At 40.2% G+C, this 21,730-nt stretch overlaps 1 protein-coding gene and 1 long non-coding RNA gene across 3 annotated transcripts; both read left to right on the forward strand.

Moving 5' to 3' along the window:
- Positions 1-766: 766 nt before the first annotated feature.
- On the forward strand, positions 767-1,302 carry LOC134069037 (uncharacterized). Its single transcript, XR_009936753.1, has 3 exons — positions 767-826; positions 1,037-1,147; positions 1,272-1,302. It is a non-coding gene; the product is annotated as an uncharacterized LOC134069037 (long non-coding RNA).
- Positions 1,303-3,064: 1,762 nt separating this feature from the next.
- On the forward strand, positions 3,065-20,420 carry hnrnpaba (heterogeneous nuclear ribonucleoprotein A/Ba). 2 transcript variants are annotated; one of them, XM_062524540.1, is made up of 9 exons: positions 3,065-3,224; positions 3,696-3,948; positions 5,208-5,376; positions 5,519-5,677; positions 12,626-12,781; positions 12,877-12,964; positions 17,620-17,790; positions 17,898-17,978; positions 20,082-20,420. In XM_062524540.1, the coding sequence occupies exons 2-8, from the start codon at positions 3,719-3,721 to the stop codon at positions 17,966-17,968; spliced, it is 1,044 nt and encodes a 347-aa protein (XP_062380524.1). In that variant the 5' UTR covers positions 3,065-3,224; positions 3,696-3,718; the 3' UTR covers positions 17,969-17,978; positions 20,082-20,420. The 2 variants fall into 2 exon arrangements, with proteins under 2 accessions (XP_062380524.1, XP_062380523.1); XM_062524539.1 differs by lacking the exon at positions 3,065-3,224 and adding an exon at positions 3,326-3,477.
- The last annotated feature ends 1,310 nt before the right edge of the window (positions 20,421-21,730 follow it).

The following is a 21,730-nucleotide window of genomic DNA, read 5'->3' on the forward strand; positions in this document are numbered from 1 at the left end:
AGCAGGGGTAGATATGATCATTTCTATCATGTTTTATTCAGGAGATATAAAGCAAAAGGAATTGCTGAGACTAATACTTCCAATTTTCTTTGTGATTGAAGAATGTATCGTAAATAAATAAATGTTCTTCCAGTATTTGATCCCTATATGTTAAATTCCCATATAGGAGCAGGAGGATTTTTTATTATGTTTTTATTTTTTAAGGCCAGCTGTTTCATGGATCCAGGATACTATGCATCCTGATAAAGTTCCCTTGGCCTTTGGAATTAAAATATCCCCACATCATCACATACCCTTCACCATAGATAGAGTGGTATCCAATTAGCCTATTAGCCTGTTTGATGCTCATTGAGCTCAATGCAAATCAAACAGGCTAACTGGAAAAAACACCATGGGTGGCTCTTAAACACTCTCCTCGATCCTCGATGCTCGGTCCTCGAGGGGCGTTCCCACTGATCTAACTAACACTGGATAGACTATCCCATTGTTGCTGCCCCATCATTCTTTATCTAGATCAGTGAGGATGAGGATCGATGAAGGAAAGGAGGGTGTATAAAACACCAAATGAGAGGTACCCCATGTCAATCTCTAGCTATGGTGAAGGGTATGTGATGATGCATAGATTTAACAGGGGTCAAATACTTATGCTCCCTGTATTTAAGGAAGTACATTCTTCAATCACAACGAAAATTGGTGTCCTTATGAATGTTCTAACGTTGATCCCTCTCACAGATAACCACCAAGGCAGAATGTTGGCATGTGGATACCTTTACTCAGAGTGATAGAGAAAACTATGGCTCTGCCTTTACTGAAGGATCTAATGGCTGTAAGTAACCCAACTTACTCGTTTTTATTAATGTATTGATAGTATTTTTCTCATTGATGTTAAAAACACATGATAATAATACAGACCATTTTCAGATTAGTTTTTTTTTTGGGGGAAATTATTGCTTAGGGTCATCTTGTGTTGTTTCATTGTGTCATTTTGTTTAATTATATTATTCTATTGCATGCCATTTCTCTCTTAAATGCATAGCGGAGCGGGCAGCTTTCATTTATGAATATAAGGTGAAAAGGAGTAAGGAGAAGTTTGGGAGAGTCAGACAGTCCACGGAACTTGCAATGACTCAGCGATGATCTATGCCAGGTGAGCGGATTGACATAGTTGCGTACATGTGTTAAATATTTTACACAATCTGTCTGAGGCTATTTATTTGTGTGGTTGAAAATGTCTAATTCTGAGGTTTGTCTTTGCATTTTGCGTCCAACAGATGTACAACCCCTGCTGTCACTGGTGAGGATGCACTGCTTTTGAAAATATGTCAACGTTCTGTAGATCAAGGTTCCAGTCTAAGCCGAAGTGGATAATGGAAGTTGAAGAGGAGGGAAACCGCTGCTTCCACTGCTGACCTTTATTTAGCACCCTCTCCTGAAGAATAGGATTTCTGCTAGTTTTTGATATTGAACTTTGGTGCCTTTTGAGACTCTTTTGAGGCTTTTTAATGGCACACCTCATTCTACCCAATTGGAAGGATTGGAATGTGTCTTCAGATTTATTTATTTATTTACGTATTTATTTGTGATGTTATGAACATTGTAACATTATCTTGTACGTTTACAGGCTTGCTAATATTTCCTTAGGCTTTCACATTGTTTTCTGAGATACTACTCAATAATGTCACTGTGACTCATTGCATCACAAGCACAAGATGTGATGGTGTTGGGAGCTTTTCTCTTGTAACATTTTAATGCATTTGTAATGCTGAAGGTAAGCAGATACTGTATTTTCATCTCATTCGTGAGTATTAACATGAACTTAAAAGCATGCCAGGTTTTTTGTGTGTGTGACATGATTACTAACAAGAATATTGGTATTATATAGATCAAGGTTATTAGTGTTGACCACCTGTTGTGCAAGTTAATAATTGTTTCCCTCTGCATATAAACACAATGTGGAAGCAAAATACTGGAGATCAAACTGTTTTATATTTACACTTATATAAAGAGTTACATGTTTTACATGAATATGCATATATTAATGTAAGATACTTTGATATGTTGATATGAATGTGCTTTTAATATCAACATGTTAACCTTTAATACCTGTATACATGTGGAGTATTGTGTGTAATATCACAAAGTGATTTTTCTCTCAGAATAAACATTTAAACTTACTTATTGGTTGTGAATAAATTTCAATACCACCTTAAATTTGGGGTTGTACCCTTAAAGTACAGATTAGTACCTTTTAAGGGTGCTATGCTGTAATATACAGGTACATTTTTGTCATTGCAGGTACACAAGTGTACCTTGATGGGTACAGATGGCTAGGGTACCAAACAGTACCTGCATTCAGGGGTACATTATTCTTCTTCAAAAGGGTACTGCCCCAGCTACAAGCATTTGTACCGACTTAGGTACACACTGGTACTTCCATTTCTGGAACACAGTAGCCTTGACAGTATATGACCTCGAGAAATGGAGATCTATGTGAAAACTCACCGGATTTCTCAGTTAATTAATCTGAGAATTGGCCCGTCTGTTGTCTTTTCTTCTCAATACATTTTCCTTTCTCAATAAGGTTATTTATTTCAGGAAAATAAAAGAAAATGTAGGTTTTGAGATGTGAAATCTTCGTTGCAGTAGGCCTATGCCTATTGTCACTTTTGCATTGCTAAATCCATTCAATGACAAATTGTATTTATGAAACTCTAGGTGAGGGTGAGGGTGAGGATGTTGAGAGTGATTGTTGGTGTGTTTTTTTTATTTGATGACTTTAGCCATTTAGCCCAGGACATTTGAGCCTTCAGAAGGCACATATTGTGAGTGTGTGACGAATAGTGTGGAAATGGTCTGGAATATTGTCTTATTCATGGTGTTACGAATGGGTCTTATTCATTAGGCACCAAAAGTCTAGGCCTATAATCCAGCGCAGTCAAGGCCGGTTTGCCGATTGGTAGGCCTATCAGTTTTGAACGTGTTTGGAGGCGGGCATTTTGGACTTGCACAAGAGCTGTTGCTGACATTTTAAAACAACGAATCACAGCTTCCCTTACTGAAAGGTCTGCTTTTCCGGTCGTTCAAGACCAACCATGCGCCTTATCAGGATATGAGAGCTCATAATAGATCACTCTTTTTTATCTGGTGTGTGATTGTGGCATTGATAGAATATCCGTCCTAAGAAGGTTTACGGCGAACTGTGTTGTCGTAAGATTAGTTAAAAGGTGAGGTTTTTCTTTCCACCAAATAGTTTAACAGCCTGCGTCTTATATCCCTACAACCGTGGCCTTATTACGTAAGAGAAGACCTAGCTAAGTTAGCAACAGCCATTTCAGATGCAATGGAGCAGCATAGCCAGAGTAGATGGATGGTTACGTTTGTGTCGTTTGGATTTTTTCTTTGTAACACTGTAGCCACATTGATGCGGGAGTGAATGATCCGAGCTAAATTATACCAAAAAAAATAGACCAATGGAAGGTAGGCCTAAATACGGCATTTACTGGTGGATACTCGAAAGCTGAAACGCGCTAACCATTTGTGTACGTTACATTTGCAATGCTACGCTTGGTCATACGGGGGAAATAAAGCCTGACTGCAGACTACACTTTGCCGCGAAGCATGTAGCCATGATTACGTAAGTCGCATCGTTTCTCTATCCGTTCTTTAGTTTGAACTATCGCCATTGTTTTTCGCAGATAATAGAGAACCCAACCCTGCCATGTCGGACACGGAGCAGCAGTTTATGGAAACTTCAGAAAACGGACATGAAGAAGAGGAGGACTTGAATGGAGCTGATCCAACCGAAGAGCCAGAGGAGAATGTAGCTCAGAACGAGGAGGCAGAAGTAAACGCGGACGAAGTTGGTGAAGAAGCTGCCGAGGCAGATTCGCAAAATGGTGTACCGGATGGCGGACAGATTAACGCCAGCAAAGGAGAAGAAGACGCGGGGTACGGTTTTCTTCTCCTGAAAATAGATCTTCCACATTTTGTTGTTGGTGGTGTTGTCGGTCTTTGTTTGGTTAGCTCTTTGTTGGCGCCATGTGGTCTATTAAGGGGGATGGGCCCATTGTCGTGACCAGCGTTGTGTGGTCCTGTGAGCTACGGTGTAGCCTTTAGCTACCAGTGTGGTTCTCAACCAACTGGTCAGGCGTAGGCCTCGGACCCATGCTCATTAAGTTACGACCCATATTTTACAGAATTCATACCACAACACAAGCATATGACAGCCTGACAACTAATCCTTAAGTTAAATAACTAGGCTAAAGGCTATAACAACACTCGCAGTTAGGCTATGGTAGCAATAGGCTAATACTTCTGATGTTCTGTGTCCTAACTAGTGTTCATGCCTACAGTGTTATGGTCCTTGCCTGTTTATGCTATAGGCCTATGATTAAATATGATATCTATAGGATAAGGCTACTGTAATATTAAGTTGTATAGTCTTTTTTCGTACGGTAACTATAACCGAGGAATCGAATAACATTTTGGCCCAATATTATACTAACTTTATTGGAATACTAGCACTGCTACAGATATTAGAGGAATCTTACAGTTCTACTGTGACCACTGGGGACATTAGTAGCTAGCTTATATGTAAGGGATAATGTATAGAACGCCGGTCATTATCGGAAAATAATTCCCGACAGGATGAACAGAACCCCGACGCGCAGCGGAGGGGTTTTGCTTCGTCCTGAAGGGAATTATTTTCCGATAATGACCGGCGTTCTATACATTATCCCGCTTATTATATGGCTACTTGCCAAAAAGAGAAATGAAACTTAACTCAATGTGTCTTTAGCAATGACTTGGCTACCGTTTGGTGGCTTCCGCTAACTTCTAGAAAATAAATAGTTCGCCACAGTTGACAGTTGTTAGGTGTTGCCTGGCAACATACTTGGTAACTTTCAATGAAATTCCATTGCAACCAGCGAACGGCTTTGTTGCGGATTGATATGAAAGACGTGAATTAGAAGCACAAAACCCGTTGCCATTGACAGCGGTCATTATATACTTTCACCGGTGATTATACATATTAATCACCGGTAGAACGTTGGGGATGCCCATTCAAAGTGAATGGGAGCTCTCTCAACATTCTAGAGAGCCATATAATAAAGGGCTAATATTGACCTGTATTTTGCTATCTTTTTCTGTCTATGGTATTTTGTTAGCGTTTGCATTGATGTGGTGTGTGTCTGTACTTCCTGTAGGAAAATGTTTGTGGGAGGATTGAGCTGGGACACTAGTAAGAAGGATCTTAAAGATTATTTCTCCAAGTTTGGTGAAGTTACAGACTGTACCATTAAAATGGATCAACATACTGGAAGATCAAGAGGATTTGGTTTTATCCTGTTCAAAGAGGCTTCAAGTGTGGACAAAGTGATTATTATTATTATTATTATTATTATTATTATTACTACTGTAAATAATTATTAGTGGTGTGTGTTGTGCAATTTTGATTATTTTGTTGATATGTTTTTAATCTGAATGGTTACAAATTCCTTGCATTACTTGTCCTCAGGTGCTAGAACAAAAAGAACACAGACTTGATGGGCGACAAATCGACCCAAAGAAAGCAATGGCAATGAAAAAGGAACCACAAAAGAAAATTTTTGTAGGTGGCCTTAACCCAGAAACTACTGAGGAGAAGATCCGGGAATATTTTGAACCTTTTGGAGAGGTATGTTGAGTTGCTGTGTTCATATATTCAGATGGTTACCATGTGTGAGGGTGGCAGATGCTGATCTTGGGCTTAGAGAGGGTCTTACTATGTACACTGCGTATCTAGCCAGTGGTGTTAATCTTATTTTAAGATCAAATATCTAGTTGGTATTGTTTTTAGTACCTATTTTTCTTTCATAAGATCATTTTGACCTAGTTTAAGTCAAATAAGAGTTTGACTTTCAAAGAGTTTTTTTTTTTCAAATTTGTCATTCAAACTAAAATTAAATGGGAGTCTGTATCTATGGGAATACAGAAGGGAGGAGTGAGCTACATCTTTGTCATTTGGTCCTTGGTAAAAATATAAAATTTTGGACAAAAGCGCTTGCTAATACATTTAAATACAAACATAAGCATTAAAGGTGCACTATGAGATCCTGCTTGATCTTAGCGAGATTTCATTTGTATCTCAAATCGTATGTTTCTCCCCTTGATCAGCTTGCTATCTGTCCACTGAATACGATGTGAAAAAACCCGATATCAAAAGACAACACAGGGGCTGTGATCCTCAAAACAAACGTTAACAACAATAGGGGCACAGGATGTGCACCAAAACAATAACAAACCAAAGATTCTAGAGCAGAGCCAGATTGATCAGTTATTACGTCAAAAGAATGAAGCTCTGAGTTCGACGTCAGGCGCGCCACTGTGGTACAGCGCAACATTTCAGACACAGTTCAATCATAACACCTAAACAGCTGTTTTTTGCCGTTGTCAGCTGTTTTTTTTTGTGTACACTGTAATGAACTGCAAGATCTGGCCGTGTGAAAGGCACGATTTATTATTTTTCAACTTTCCACTGAATAAGGAGGTAATAGCCTAGGCCTTTACTTAGTCAGATAATGTAGGCCTAAATGCGCTGGTGAATAGATCACATCAATTCCCATTGGGAGATTCTGTTAAGCTAGCTAGCAGGCAAACTAACTTAGCTACGTTATATTATCATCCTTTTTCTTATTTTCTATCCGTAGGCTAAGTTAACCTTTGTTTGCGGCCACTGGCGCATTACCAATCACTATAATGTAGGCTAAGTCAAGTAACATGGTAGGACAACCACTATAAGCCTACTTTTCAAACGGGAGTCCAGAACAGGACCGAACAGGTGTTGTGAGTAATGAAGAAGCAGTGATCATAATCATAATCGTAAAACACGCCGCATATGCTGCCTCCAGTGAAAGTTTGTTGTGCAGTCTGTGAAGGCACAAAAAAACACAAGCTTGATGCCTGTATAGCGGTCGTTTGCAAGAAGCCTATGCCATAGCTTAATTTAAGAACGATCCGATTGCATCATATTGTAGCCTACCTATCTTTCGTTGTCGCCTGACTTGAGAGAATAGGTTCATTGTAGCCCATATTCTCTTATTTCTCTCAACTGCAACATTGACAGACAGCCTATACTAACCACGACAGCCTAGCGTATCCTTATAGTTAACTTGGTCTTACGGTATCCGTCTTTTTCATAACTGGCTGCTGTGCTGTGTCGTTCATAGACAGTAGGCTAAAGATGTCGCTCATCGCTCCCTTTCATTATCTCTAGGCCTAGGCTACTGTGCGCAAAGTGTCGAGGCCACATACTGTTGAGTCGGGACATAAAATAGTTTGACGAAGTTTAAGGCATGTTTAGTAGGATATGGCAGCGCCATAGACTATCAGACTGTTCATTTAATGATTTCCGATGTTGTGGAAGGAAATTCGTTGGGATCCTCCTCGTCATATTTTAACAAATAAAGCTAATTTCCCTCACTAGACCTAGGCCACTGGTATATTTATGGGGGATTAAGAGGGGGGAAATCGTTTAACAGAGACCTCACACCCCCCAAAAAATGTCTGCCCGTGACATGAATGAATGCATCATTTCCAGGTGCCACTGTAATCGCTAACTGTAAATGGATTAATCCAACACAACTCCTCGTCCAATTTTCAGTTTGCATGGAAATCATTGGTATGTTTGCCTAGGGCTGCCTGTGGCCTGGCTTTTCCACTCGTTTTATACCAGCTAGCAGTGTTTTAAAAACTACTTAGACTTAATGGATCAAGTTCATGGAAAATGAAATGTTTGCGCAGAACGTGTTTCGATAATCTATCCTACAGCCGAAGGTTACGTGAGTAAGTGTAGCCTATCTCGTTGTTATCCAATTGCACGGTCTTAAAGTTAGCAAGTTACAGAGGCTGGCAGTCAGTCCGACAGAAGGGGGAAGCATAGAACGCTGATGTCGGATTTGCAACAATGTATTCCGACTCCACAAGGAACATTCTAAAATCCTGCGCACCTTGCGTTTGTTTTGTTTTGGTGTTTATGGAACGTCAACAGAAGTGACGTCAAAAAGGATCTCATAGTGCACCTTTAACAAACAGGCCGGCCAAATCGGGCCTGAACCGAGGCTTCTTGGAATGGTATATGATGCAACAATAAAACAGAGAATTTTAAAAACAGACCAGCATCTCAATAAAAGTGTTTCACATCGGTCAATATCGATAATTATTGAAACGCATGACGTATTTTTGAATGAAGACCAGGGGCCGGTTTCACTAACGTAGTTTAGACTGGTCTATGGGTTAAGACAGGTCTTTAGTTTCTTTATAGACCAGGGGCCTGTACTACGAAGCGGGGTTACTGGCTTAGCTGGGTAACTTCGAGAGTAAGTTGATCACGTGTGGCGTAACTTCCCGGTTAACCCGTACTACGAAAGGTGGATAGGTTTTAACCGAGGTATGCTGCCATGGCAATTTACGCTGCATCTCAAACCTGCTCCGAGCAGGTTATGATCTTGGTTAACCCGAGGTTTACGGTTAACCACAACCCACAATGTCGACGTAGGCTACTTGGAAGATACATTATTGGAGCGCAAATTGTAAGCGCCTCTCTTCGCAAGGCGAGGGTTTTTAAAGACCGCCAGAATCTTTCTCCTCCATATAATATTCTCTATGAAAGAGAGCCTATACATTCTCAGCCGAGGGAATTCGTTGCATTTGTCAGCTGATCGAGGCAAAGTGGAGGCTATAAGCATTTACAATATAACATATTTTCAAGAAATATTAATGCAAGCTATAAACCTTCTGAATGTTTTTGAGTTTCATTTTCACCTGCTGCCAGCGGCACTGCCGTTACATCTAAAATGTTCACAGGATAGGCATACACTAAATCAGTCAATGGAGCTAAACATTCAATTATCCTTTATTAATATTTATTAATATACATGGCATGAATTGTGTTGCATCTGTAGGACTCTAATGAACTCAAAATGTAGCCTATTTATTTCAACACATTTCAGACATTCCGCAAGCTATTAATCCTCCGTAACACATAGGCTATTTAAGGAACATGACATAAAACATTCCTTTCATATATCCGATCTGCAATAGACTACGTTGCCAACAGCCTTGTCTTGCTTTGTTTGCTGCCGACATTTGATGTATCGTAAAGTGGGTTTTAATTCCTCGCAACTTTTTATAATCATTGCGCATTCCTTAGGCTATCCGTAAAATAACGTGATCGCGTCATCATTAAAAGTGGTGATTTGCGCTGCAGCCCGCCCATTTTATGTGAACGCGCACCAACTCCGATGAGGTTAACCCCAGTTCAACAAATCAACTTCTTACTCAACGTCGTAGTACCGATTAACACCAATGAAGATAACCAGGTTTTGTCAACCCCGGTTTAGCAAAGTAACCCTGGGTTACATTTGGGTAGGTTGAGCTCCCTTCGTAGTACAGGCCCCAGTCTAATGCAAGTAAGCCAGTTTCACAGAAATTGAGACTCTCATTTTAGACTGAAAAAGATAGACACCTCACCCTCAGGCTAACATGGGTCTAAAGTGCTATATCACCATGGTAACAACAGAAAAGGTGCTATGTGCTAACAATGAGTGCGTTTACATGGACATTAATATTCAGAATATGGACCTTATTCTGAATATTGACAATATTCAGAATAAGGTGTTTACATGAGTTATTAAAAGAATACTCCGTTCATATTCCCGTTTACATGACACACAGCATACTCTGATTAATGAAAGTTCTAACGTGCCTTCCCTGAATGTTTCCATAGTAACTATATCACTAGCTATGCTGCCACATAGCCTACTGTATGTCGCTACTATGCTGTCTAACGTATTTCTTCCTCGCTTCAAAGTGTAGCCTACCTTCTTCTTCATTCTCGACATCTTTTCTGAGGCCCCGCTTACAAATAACTTTGAAAGTTTGCCGCTAGAAGGTCTTTTTCTTTTCTTTTACTGTCGCGACAGAAGAAATACCATAGGCCGTCAAACAGTTTGTTGTTATTTGCCATAATGCTGTGTTTAATTGTCGCGAAACACCGTGAATATTCCAGTAGAACGTCATTATTCCGAATAAGGTGTTTACATGTCTAGAATGCACCTAGGCTACATAACCAGAATATGATCGGAATACTCCACCTTTTTTATTCCGGTTATGCTTATTCCGAAAATGACCTTATTCCGGTTAAGGCAATCGGAAAATGATGTTTACATGGGAGTATCTTATTCTGAATATGGTCTTAACCAGGTTAATATCGGAATATTAATGTCCATGTCTGTTTCTGCCTACGAATAAAATGTAAACGACCTCAAACGTGTCATGCACTAATTAAAAGAGCATGCGGACTGGTAAGTTGCATGGTGAAAGTAACTTGGCTTCCTAGCCAGCTAACGTTACACTGCCTCGATAGGTGAAGTGGGATAGACCATGGGTAGGACAAGACGGGCAAAATATGTATCTGTTACGTTAGCCAGCAACGACAACCACACTGGCCACTACGTGCATTGCACAAAAAAAGTCTTTATACGTGTTAAACTCCTCCAAAATGCACAGGTTAAGCAACAGTAAGAGTAAAAGCAACAGTGTGGTTAGTGTCCACTCGGTCGGCCATGTTTTTTGTTTTGAAAAGAGTCTTAAAATACCCAGATTACCCACAATTCTTTGCATTTAGTCCTACTTAGGATAGTCGGCGTCTTGCTTCGTACAACAGTGTTATTTAGACATCTATGCTAAGTCTGACTATACCCTTAGTCTAAGTTATAGTCACAGTCTATCTTAAGGCGTATTCACACCTGCCTTGTTTAGTTCGATTAAAACGAACTCAAGTTCGTTTCTTGCTTGGTTCTGACCTTTTTGCCTGGTGTGAATACAATCACTCGAACTCTGGTCCGGATCAAACAAGCGTACCGAGACCCAGCTGAGGAGGTGGTCTCGGAGCGGTTCCTATCGAACCCTGGTGCGGTTCGTTTATGGTGTGAAAGCAGCCCGACCTCGATCCGACCCAGTTGCAGAAATCTACCTTTTTTGGATTTGACGAGCTCCCGTAGTTTTCGTGCATTGTGGGAAATGTAGGATAGCTCCGTGACGCACAACAGCTGTAAGCAGCAGTAGGCTAACGCCAAAGATCCTATAGTTACTAAGATGAATCATAAAGGGGGTTTTCAATGGAATGGCGCCCACTTCCGCCTCCTAAATGGGCGTGATCAGTGACGAGATCATCGGTTTAGACCAGTGTAGAAGCAGCAGAACAGTGTGCCTTTGATAACAGGTGGCCTGCACAATTAGTGGAGCCAGGTCAGGTCAGGGGGGACAGGTCGTGAACAAAGTTATTTTTCTATGTATTTATCTCGTTGGAAAATACGATTTCAATGTGGGAATGTTAGAAAGACGTGTGCCTTGTAGAATATGGGTTCGTTACTTGCATTGCTGAATGTAGGGCTAAGGGAATGGTCATAATCCGAGATGAGGTTTATTTCTCCCGTTTGCCTCCTAAATGGGAGTGGCACTACGTCACAGGGAAACCGGAATTGACCCTCATACGAGTCGTCTCGCTTTATAAACCGTCTCTGCTAACGCTTTTTTGGCAACAATAATTTGATTTTGCATCTCCTACCTGTTCTGTCTTCCGTAGGCCTGCTGTTAGCATGTTGGACACACATGAGAGCTCTCCTTCTCAGCTGTTTTGCTGCGTCTTCGTCGTTGCAAAATTACGAGCATGATATTGTTAAACTCATGTTGCATCAAACAGTGACGCTCGAGCACTTCTGCAAAGCTGTAACTGTATAAACTATATTGCTAGGATAATAACGAGTACAGTACGCAAAGTCTCCATAGTATTTACGTGGGACAACTTTACACGTTTACCAGCCAATGGTTGAACGACCTTAGCACATGTGTTTTTGTTTATAAATTCTGGTCTGGTTGCAATTAATCACAGTGTGAAAGCGAACCGCACTTAAAAAAAAAAAAAAAAAAAAAAATTGGTCCGGACCAGAGCAAGTAAACTAACGGACCTTCCTGGTGTGAATACGCCCTTAGTGAAACTGGCCCCAGGAGGAGAAACTTAAAGGGACACTTTACCGATTAGCATTAAGCTTTGTATCTTTAGAAAACCAGTCATGTTTTTGAATGGTCGTGCATCATTCCCTCAGTTTGCCTTGAGATGGGAGAAATACGGTTTTCAATGAAACCCATGAACATGTGTGGACATCACATTTCTCAATGGATGGAGATACCAACGTTTCAGACCAAAGTTCCTCTTCATTTAGTTCATTTATCTGAACTGCTCTTGGCCCTCTTCCTCTCAATCCCCTGCACCCCCTCTTGTTCTCCCTCTGTCCCCTTCTCTACCTCTTCACTATTGACCTCCCTCTCCCTCCTTGCTGTTGTCCTCTTCCTCTCCTCACTCTCCCTGTTGTCTCCACTGTTTCCTCTTCAACCTCCTCCACCTCTTCTGCCACTTCCACCTCTTCCTCCTCCTCATTCATTTCCTCCCCCTCCACTTCACTCTCCTCATCTCCCGAGCTATGATCTGACTCGTCAGATAGATTGATCTATGAGCTAAAAGTAATAGACAGCCCTTATTGCTGCTTGCAGTTATATTTCATTTCGACTATTCATGTCATTGTAGATTGAAGCCATTGAGCTCCCTTTGGACCCAAAGTCGAACAAAAGGAGAGGGTTCGTCTTCATCACATTCAAAGAAGAGGACCCAGTCCAAAAGATCCTCGAGAAGAAATTTCACAATGTGAGCGGCTGTGACACAACAAACGGAAAAGAAGGACTGGTGTGTATTGCATAATGTTTTAGGTGTGATGTTTCACATGACTGCGTGATTTATGTTTTTTATGCTAAACTATTGTCTTATTAACGGTGTTTCAGTGTGAGATAAAAATTGCCCAGCCAAAAGAAGTATACCAGCAACAGCAATTTGGGGGTCGATATGGCGGGAGAGGCAGAGGACGTGGAAGTAAGTTTTCCCTTTCTTTATCTCTTTAGTGCCCACAGAGACTTCTTCAAATCTGATCTGTGGTCATTTCTTGATTTATTTATTTATGATTTTTTTTTTAGTTCTATCATTTCCACTCACTTCCTGTGATGTCACTGTCTTATCTGAATAAAGGCCATAAGCCAGGGCTGAACAGTGCGAGCAGGTCGTCGCAAAAAAGAATTGGCTCACACGTGCGAGTACTGATTTCAACCCCTTCATTCACATTTTGCTCCTAAAATGAATCCACACCAAGTGGATCAAAGTATAGTACATCTTTCGCGCATCTGTATAAAAATGTCAGAGTTGACAACTGGCTGGACACTCATGCTTTCAGCATCAACCTTGCGCTCTCACACACACGCAAGACATGCCACTCCAAATCCATTCTTTTTCTTCAGTCTGTTTGTTATCAGTTGGTGACTATGTAGCGATTACCAGTGAAACGGTAAACCATGATAAAAAAGTTGACTATAACAATTACCGTTTTCATTTCAAATATTATTATCACGGTTGATAAACACGGTGTGGGAACAGTGTGTTAAATTCCTTCACCCGAGCCCGCATTTGACATATAGGCCTGGTAGACTTCTATGAAACAAAAATGGTATCCTAATGATTCTGTTGTCTAAATGATGGATTTAACCACGATTCAGTGTAGGCTACACCTGCTTTAAAAAGATGAAACATTTTCATCGCAAATGTCATAGCCACTCTGCGTCTTTTTATGTAGGCTACGTTCACATTCACATTAAATCCATTCCACTAACGTTATCAGGATAATACCGTAACGTTTTATTTGGAGCACTGGTTGTCACTCATTGGATGTAACAGACAAGTCATGGTAGAGTAAGTTAAACACCCAGCCAATTAAAGATGACCAAGGAAAAAGTGAACGGACAACTCACAATGCCATGCCACGGTAGGCTACCTATATCATAGAAGTTAACATTGCTGGGCACTCATCTTTTCTATTACACCTGAAATATTTGTCTTTACCTTTGTTAGTTTTTTGAACATTCATGTTATTTAATGAAAGCATGTATCCTTGAACTATGCGTGACTATGTTCACGTACGGTAGGCCTACTTCTTAAAGTGATAGGCACTCAATTAGACATACACACCACCCCTGTAAAATCATTAAAGACAAGTGTGATCAATATGAAGTATTCAAATTACCGAATATTTTAAGATATAAGTAATCATGCAGATCCTAAAATGCTATAAATTGTCAACAAAATGTATACACATTCTGAATTCAAAATATGAAATAGAAACAAGACAAGCAATTTTCTGTGTGTGTGGAGGGTTTGAGCAGAGACTAGGATTGCCACTGCTGTGAATGGTCTGTATCCTGCTTAAGGCAATAAGGTTTTCAAGGAAATGTCATAGTGCTCCTAAATTTGTTTTTCTGTGCTCCTACATTTTTTCATTTAGGAGCATCTGTGCTCCAAGTGAAAATGCTAAGTGTACAGCCCTGCCATAAGCCAAACATTATTCATTAAAACATGTGTAATAACTTTCCTTGTTTAGTCAAAGTGTAACACCGGTGAAAACTGGTGCTAGGCTCTTTTTCAGCATGAAAACACATCAAATAAACCATGGAGACAGTATTTCTTTGTTGACCAACAAGCACTACAACGCTTGCACTAGTGTAAACTATAGCCCAACCAGTGGATTAGCTAAGGGCCGTGAGCCAAATCATTTTCAAATAGCATTTTTAAACCAATATAATATTGTTCAAAGCATCACACCTTGTCAGTAGCTTGCTCCTATAATGCAGCAGCAACAATGTAGCTAGCGAACCTGGAGTTTATTACAGACTGTTAAGAACACTTACCAACTGTGAGGCTGCCAGCTCCTCTCGAAGGAAAATCCATATAAAGCGATTATGTCAAGTGAGATCTTGTCTTTCCTTTGTGAATCCAGTTGGTAAGTGCTCTTAACCGAACGGTCAGTCTGAAACTATACTACACTGCTCAAAAATGTTAAAGGAACGCTTTGAAGATACATCAGATAAATCATACTGGATACCTGTGCTGATATGGACTGGGTAATATGTTACAAAACGAAAGGAGGGTGTTGGATGGACCAAAACATAATGTCCGAGAGATGTTCTATTGCATTTAGTCAGGAAAGTGTGGTCAGAACATTTCATGCCGATACCTAAGAGCAGTGAGTGCCGTTTTCTTGCCCACAGAGGTCTGTGCATCCCTCCAAGGTTATGCCTCCCTAGACAGTCACTGAGTCACCACTAAACCGGTCATGCTGAATGATGTTGCAGGCAGCATCATATTCTCCACGACATCTCCAGACAGTTTCATGACTCGTCACATGTGCTCAGGGTGAACCTGCTCTCATCTGTTAAAAGCACAGGGCGCTAGTGGCAGACCTGCCAACTCTGTATTCTATGGCAAATGTCAATTGAGCTCCACGGTGCTGGGCAGTGAGCACAGGTCCCTCTAGAGGCCATTGGGCCCTCAGGCCACCCTCATGAAGTCTGTTTCTGATGGTGTGGCCAGAGACATTGACACCAGTGACCTGCTAGAGGTCATTTTGAGGGCTCTAGCAGGGCTCCTAATGTTCCTCGTTGCATAAAGGAGCAGATACTGGTCCTGCTGCTGGGTTAAGGACCTTCTCCCACCGTGCTCATCTCTCCTAGAGCAACTGCCTGTCTCCTGGAATTTTCTCCATGTTCTTGAGACTACGGTGGGAAACACGGCAATCTTTCTTGGTATTGCAGGGCTGTACGCTTAGCTTTTTCACTAGGAGCATAGGTGCTCCTAAATGAAAAAATTTAGGAGCACAGAAAAAAATTTAGGAGCACTATGAAATTTCCTTGAAAACCTTATTGCCTTAAGCAGGATACAGATCATTCACAGCAGTGGCAATCCTAGTCTCTGCTCAAACCCTGCACACACACAGAAAATGGGTTGTCTGGTTTCTATTTCATATTTTGAATTCAGAATTTGTATACATTTTGTTAACAATTCATAACATTAAAGGTTCTGCATAATTACTTATAGCTTAAAATTCAAAATAATTTGAATACTTCATATTGATTACACTAACACTTGTCTTTAATGATATTACAGGGGTGGTGTGTAGGTCTAATTGAGTGCCTGTCACTTTAAGCAGTACCGTAGCCTACGTGGACATAATTAGATTTCATTCGGTTTTAGGAAAATATAAACGCATAGTTCAAGGATAGCCTACATGTTTTCATTCAATAACATGAATGTTATATATTCAAAAATTCAAAATGCTTACAACGAGAAAGACAAATAGTTCCGGTGTAATAGAAAAGATGAGTGTCCAGCAATGTGAACTTCTATGATTTAGGTAGCCACCGTAGCATGGCATTATGAGTTGTCCGTTCACTTTTTTCTTGGTCATCTTTAGTTGGCTGGGTGCTTAACTTACTCTACCATGACTTGTCTTGGAGTCTGGTAGCCTTTATATGTTATAGGCTATCCAATGAGTGACAACCAGTGCTGAAAATAAAACGTTACGGTATTCTTCTCCTGATAACGTTAGTGGAATGGATTTAATGTGAATGTAGCCATAAAAAGACGCAGAGTGGCTATATGATACAGCGCATATTTGCGATGAATATGTTCCGCCTTTTTAAAGCAGATGCAGCCTACACCGAACCGTGGTTATACATCATTTAGACAACTGAATCAGGATACCATCTTTGTTCATAGAAGTCTACCAGGCCTATGTCAAATGCAGGCTTGGGTGAAGCTGGGAGGAATTTGACGCACGGTTTCCACACCATGTTTAGCTATATCAACCGTGATAATAATAGCCTATTTGAAATGAACACGGTAATTGTTACAGTCAACATTATTTATCATTTATAGCATTTTTACCGTTTCACCGGTAATCGCATAGTCACCAACTAATTACGAACAGATTGAAGAAAAAAGAAGACTGGATTTGGAGTGACATTTCTTGCGAGGTTGATGCTGAAAGCATGAGTGTCTAGCCAGGTGCGTAAGAGTTGTCAACTCTGAAATTAGATGCGCGAAAATTGTACTATACTTTCATCCACTTGGTGTGGATTCATTTTAGGAGCAAAATGCGAATGAAAGGGTTGAAATCAGTACTCGCACGTGTGCGAGCATTTTAAATTTTATATTCGCACTAATATATATTTACGCGCAAATGCGACGACCTGCTCGCAGTGTACAGCCCTGTATTGGTGGCCATTCTACCAGCAGGGACACTGACCCTATCCAAATGCAAAACTAGTGACAAATCAGTCAGGAAGGATAAAGATGGAAAAATTACCAGTTGCCACCACCTGTAAAGCCATTCCTGTTTTGGGGGTTGTCTCATTGTTGGCCCTTTAGTACACCTGTAGTAATTTTTTTTTTACTTCAAAGCAGGTGAACTTGATTCACAATCACCTCCGTTACATAACTGGCCAGATCAATATCCCACAAGTGTGACTGACTTGATGCTATACTCCTATGAACAAGTGTTCCCTTAATTTTTGAGCAGTGTATACTATAATTCTAATAAACTTGCCATACAGCACTGAGCAAATGTGAGAATTGAAGTGCCCTGATAATTGTGCAGGATGTTTATTTTTATTCATTATTCTGATGCTTACTCTGTCATTTCTCAGACCAAGGTCAGAACTGGAACCAAGGTTATAACAACAACTACTGGAATCAGGGATACAGTAACCAAGGATATGCCTATGGGGGACAGCAAGGCTATGGAGGATATGGCGGCTATGGCAACTATGGAGATTACTCAACAGGTTATTATGGATATGGGGGCAACTATGACTACAGTAAGCATTGACTTAATGAAGTTGTTCTGTTATCCGAGCATTAGGATTTTTAAGGTACTTGACAAGTTCAGATATGCCTGCCTTCACCTCTTGTTTTTATCCATCAGGCCAGGGCAATGCAAGCTACGGCAAAACTCCAAGACGTGGCGGCCATCAGAGTAGCTACAAGCCATATTAAAAAAGTGCAGGTAATGTGGTTTGAAATGCATCATATTTCCTGTGAAAAGTGTAATGATTATCACTTCATCTGAAACTCGTGGAAACAAAGCGGACAAACCACCCTACACTTGGAAGGAGTACTCTGTAATTTCTAACATAGAGCCATGTTGCTTGAGGTCAGAATTCTGTCGGTAAGGGAAAATCAGTGCGTCTTAAAGCTGGGCATACACTTTGCGATTTTCCCCTCATTTTGTGCTGATATATTTCAAATTGAATGGTCAGATGAAAGTGAAACCTGTCTGAAATTTTGGTCGCCCATCATGAGGATATTGTAATTGGAGCGGAGTTGTGAGCAGATTCACCGGAGATCAATGGCTTTTTCAACTCCTTGGCTACAAGAATATCAAAGCTGGAGTGCCAGATTGACAGCTTGTTTGCCTAATTCGAGGGTCACTATGGTGCTTCGTGATGGTGCATAGAATTGATTGGGGTAGGAGGGAGGCACTAATGAAGTTTGTGTCGGGACCGATGGCTATCAGGTTAACCCCATACAACACAGGGACGGTAATTACACATTTGAACAGTATGGCCTACTAAGCGTCTGTATAGGCTTACTGGTCATTGCCAGCCACTTTCTTATTTGTAACCATCAGTGCATATAAAATGTCATCCGGATTGTTCCATCGGATCTGACTATGTGGAATCCTAGCTTTATCTACTAGTTAGCTGGCATAATGGCTGGTAAATTGACCAAATTCACCCACATTCAGAGGGTGGCTGGTGCTTATTTTCATCCCTGTCCCCAAGTAGTCAGATGGGGGATTAATGTAATGTAATGGATTAATATTAATAACCCATTGCAATGCTCAATGTTTTATTGAAATAAACTTCACATTTTGGTCTGCGTGAAAATGGGAAAAGCCATTATATCAACTTTAGGCTAGAGGAAGCAACCGAAGGAAACATTATGACTACCTGTACAAACAGTTTCTTGACGATTACTTTTATTACCGAGTTGAACATGCATGTTGTCGTCATACAAGAACTCCGATAATGTTGCACACCACATTTTAAGTCTGTTAAGTATGGTCACGTGGATGGCTCAGACGTAGGAATATGTAATTGAACAGATAAGCACATTAGTTTGTTTTAGTCTGGGAAAGGCTGATTTGAAGTTGCCTACAATAATTGCCTCTGCTACTGGGAGACAGTGGCTCACTGGTAATCACAGTGCTTCACCTTTTGCCCTCTGCCATACTCCTGCTATGCACTCATGTGTCCCTCCTATACTTATTTTAGGATAGCTGCATAAACATGAACCTAGCGAGATCAGTGGATTTGCGTTGAGTCTTCACAGGCTAATACCAAAGTCCTTTTATGCAAATCGCTCCACTCGGTGGCCATATTGCGATGCATGTGGTACACTTTGGGCAAAACTGTGTGCGCGCAAGGCTTCGTGATGCCACTTTCGCTCCAGTGGCGAGATCGCAACACATGATTGGCACAATGTATTCACCTGTCGACGTCTGGCTGCGTAAGGGCTAGGACATGTGTAGACAACAGCCATATTGCCGTTATAAACTACCAGTTCATAAGGGTAGCAGGCTTCACTCAAGTGTCATAATTTGTGAGTGCTGACAATTATAAGCTACAATTGGGTGGAAAAAAGACTGCACTATGCATAAATAATCACCATCATTCCACAGACGTGATTAGCCGTTCTGCCTTCCTCAGTGTGTAGCATTGCGTTACAAACTACCCCCATGCATTTCTATGGAAGATTTGAGTGCTTTGTCGCATTAAAAAGGCTCATGCAAATCGTTTTCTGTTGAATTTTCCTAATCAATAGGAAAACGGCACAAGTTAGCGAGAAAATAGGCACTATATCACCAAAAAAGTAGTCCGAGCTCATGTGCAGTCTATCTGCCAGTCACCTACTTCAGCATGTTAGCTTTGTTTAGTAGCTCGTAATGCTAAGGACTGCATTTAGATAGCCTGCTTCTGCTCATCACTGCTTGCAGCTATATTGTAAGTGTTGTCTTGTGTTCTGGTTCATGGTTTGAAGCAATGATATTACCTGACTACTAATACCATTATTTATTTATTTATTTATTTATTTATTTATTTCAAAGGTCTGAAGTAACTGCTGAACAGGAGCCAATGTTATGCTCACAGAAGAGGAACACATTTTTTTGCATTCTCTTTGGCAGAATTTGGGCTCATTGGCTATATCTGGACTGAACAACTGAGGAATGGGGGAATTGAATGTCTTTTTTTCACAATTTAATTTTATCATATTCTTCCATGTCCACATTACATTTCCATGATGGAAGTGTTATTTTTACTGTACTTTTTGGTACCTTTTGATTGTAATGTATCGTATTTTACATGTCTGCTGGACTTAACAGAATTATGCTCAGAACAATTGGAGTGCTTTTGAAATAAATGTTTTTGAGTTTCTTTTCCCCTTTTCCCCGTTCTCCTGCTGTCTTCTTGAAGTGTTGTGTAGTTTAAGGGGTTTTTATTTATTTATTTATTTATTTATTTATTTATTTTAGGCGTCTAGTTTTCACATTCTCATTCATTTTGTTGGGAGGCAGACCCAGTACAGTGAAGAGGAACAATCCCTCTCCCATTCCCATCAACTGCCTAAATTACAGCAGTTGAGAATTTTCACACTTATTTCACAGGTTATTGTGATTGAGCACAAATTTGGTGGCAGGGTGTAAAGTGCCTTACACCTTGTCTGAAAATGTGCTAGTTTAAATGACATTATCTCCCTTAAAGGGATATTCCACCATTTGGGGAATTACACTCCTTTTCCGCTCTTGAGTTAAATAATTGATTTGCCAATGGTGATATTGCACTATAAATAAATTGAAATTGACCTTTCTCCAGTTCATCCAGCCGTTCTGAGTCTGGCGATACCACTTTTAGCTCCAGCCTAGCATAGATAATGGAATCTGAATAGACAGTAAGCTTATCGCTTGCTAGCATCACATTCAAAAGTGACTAAGATTTCTGGTAATTTTCCCATTTAAAACTCAAGTTAGAAAGTGAAATAAGACCACCGGAAAATGAGACATGGTGTATTTTTAGGCTGATTTGACATGGAACTATACAACATATTTGACTATTTCATGGAAAATATATGTCCATTTTGAATTTGATACCAGAAACGCTTTTCAAAAACAATTTGGGACTGGCGCCACAAAATGCTGGAAAATAAAACAAAAGAAGGAATGTTTCACAACTAATAAGGGTAACTGGCAACATGATTGGGTATGAAAAAGAGCATCCGAGATGCGGTCTCTTAAAAGAAAAGATTTAGGTGTATTCATCACCATCAGCTCGAGCAAACAAACATAATGGAATGAATTATCGGATGTAGCATTAGGGCGCTTATCAGATTCATTCCAGATTATCAGGTTATTAACTGGCATGGTAATGATGATATTCACATGCCTATGCATAATTGGCATGTACCAAGTGTTGGCTAGATATACGTACTACTTTTGCACCTTAAAATACTTTCAGTATACTATACCAAAAAATGTGCCAGAAGTATACAACTATCTCTAGTGCTATTATAAACGGAAAAGTGGGTCAATTTAGTTAAAAGATTTATTAAAATAGTATATTTACAGGTAGCCTATATAACTAAGCAACTTGCTAGATAAAGTAAATTGGGAATTATACTTCAACTGCACTTAAGTTTATTTGATAAAATAACTTAAAGTATGCCTTTTTTGGTGTGGAGGGATTGCTGAGTATGCGGTTT

Source organism: Sardina pilchardus, chromosome 21, assembly GCF_963854185.1.
Source record: "Sardina pilchardus chromosome 21, fSarPil1.1, whole genome shotgun sequence".
In the NCBI taxonomy this organism is placed as follows: Eukaryota; Metazoa; Chordata; class Actinopteri; order Clupeiformes; family Clupeidae; genus Sardina; species Sardina pilchardus.

Excerpts from the sequence above, each read along its gene's own strand:
- hnrnpaba (XM_062524539.1), top strand. Across the intron at positions 3,949-5,207 it reads AAAGGAGAAGAAGACGCGGG|GAAAATGTTTGTGGGAGGAT; the intron begins GTACGGTTTTCT and ends TACTTCCTGTAG. Across the intron at positions 12,965-17,619 it reads GAGAGGCAGAGGACGTGGAA|ACCAAGGTCAGAACTGGAAC; the intron begins GTAAGTTTTCCC and ends GTCATTTCTCAG.